This window comes from Meleagris gallopavo, unplaced genomic scaffold (assembly GCF_000146605.3).
Source record: "Meleagris gallopavo isolate NT-WF06-2002-E0010 breed Aviagen turkey brand Nicholas breeding stock unplaced genomic scaffold, Turkey_5.1 ChrUn_random_7180001855119, whole genome shotgun sequence".
Taxonomy (NCBI): Eukaryota; Metazoa; Chordata; class Aves; order Galliformes; family Phasianidae; genus Meleagris; species Meleagris gallopavo.
In genome coordinates this window covers 1-681 of record NW_011121486.1, presented here as the reverse complement: position 1 = coordinate 681, position 681 = coordinate 1, and the positions used below count along the sequence as shown (strand labels likewise).

At 60.5% G+C, this 681-nt stretch overlaps 1 protein-coding gene across 1 annotated transcript; it reads left to right on the top strand.

Moving 5' to 3' along the window:
- Positions 1 to 71: 71 nt before the first annotated feature.
- On the top strand, positions 72 to 676 carry LOC104915836 (leukocyte immunoglobulin-like receptor subfamily A member 2; the record flags this gene model as incomplete). Its single annotated transcript, XM_010726769.2, has 2 exons — positions 72 to 346; positions 429 to 676. Coding segments are annotated over 2 exons (523 nt in total), but the record flags the coding sequence as incomplete, so codon positions are not given.
- Positions 677 to 681: the final 5 nt, after the last annotated feature.

Genomic DNA, 681 nt, shown 5'->3' with positions numbered 1-681 from the left:
GTAGGGGTCATCAGAGAGGCACAGGAGGGTGTGCAGGGACAAGGCTGACTGCTGTGCCCTGTCCCAGTGCCCCCACCCTCCCTGTCGCTGCACCCCAGCCAGGGGGTGTCCCTGGGGGACACTGTCACCCTGCGCTGCCACCTGCCCCAGCTGGCTGCCCGGGTCCGGCTCTGCCAGGAAGAACGATTCATCTCCTGCATGTACAAGCACCAGGTACAGAACACGGCTGAGTTCTCCTTTGTTAGCACAAGTAAGGAACATGCGGGGACTTATCGGTGCCAGTACCAGGTGTCAGAAGAATGGGGGGCATGGCAGAAGACTGACCCCGTGGAGCTGGTTGTGACAGGTGAGAGTGCTGGGGGACGATGGGTGGCTCTGATCGATGCCCACAGGGCTGTGTCTCATTGCTGTCCACTCTCTGCGCACAGATTCCGACTTACCCCCACCTGCCGTTTCCCTGCGCCAGGAGGGATGTGTGGAGATGGGGACCAACGTCACCCTCTGTGTGGAGACAAGGACCAATGTCACCATCCAGTGCAGGAACAAGGATAAAGGGACCTCCTTCCTCCTGCACAAGGATGGGTGCTCAGCCCCTGTCCAGCGCCAGGACCCTGATGGTGCTGGCACGGCCTCTTTCACCCTCTTAGCAGTGACCCTGGCAGACTCTGGTACCTACAGATG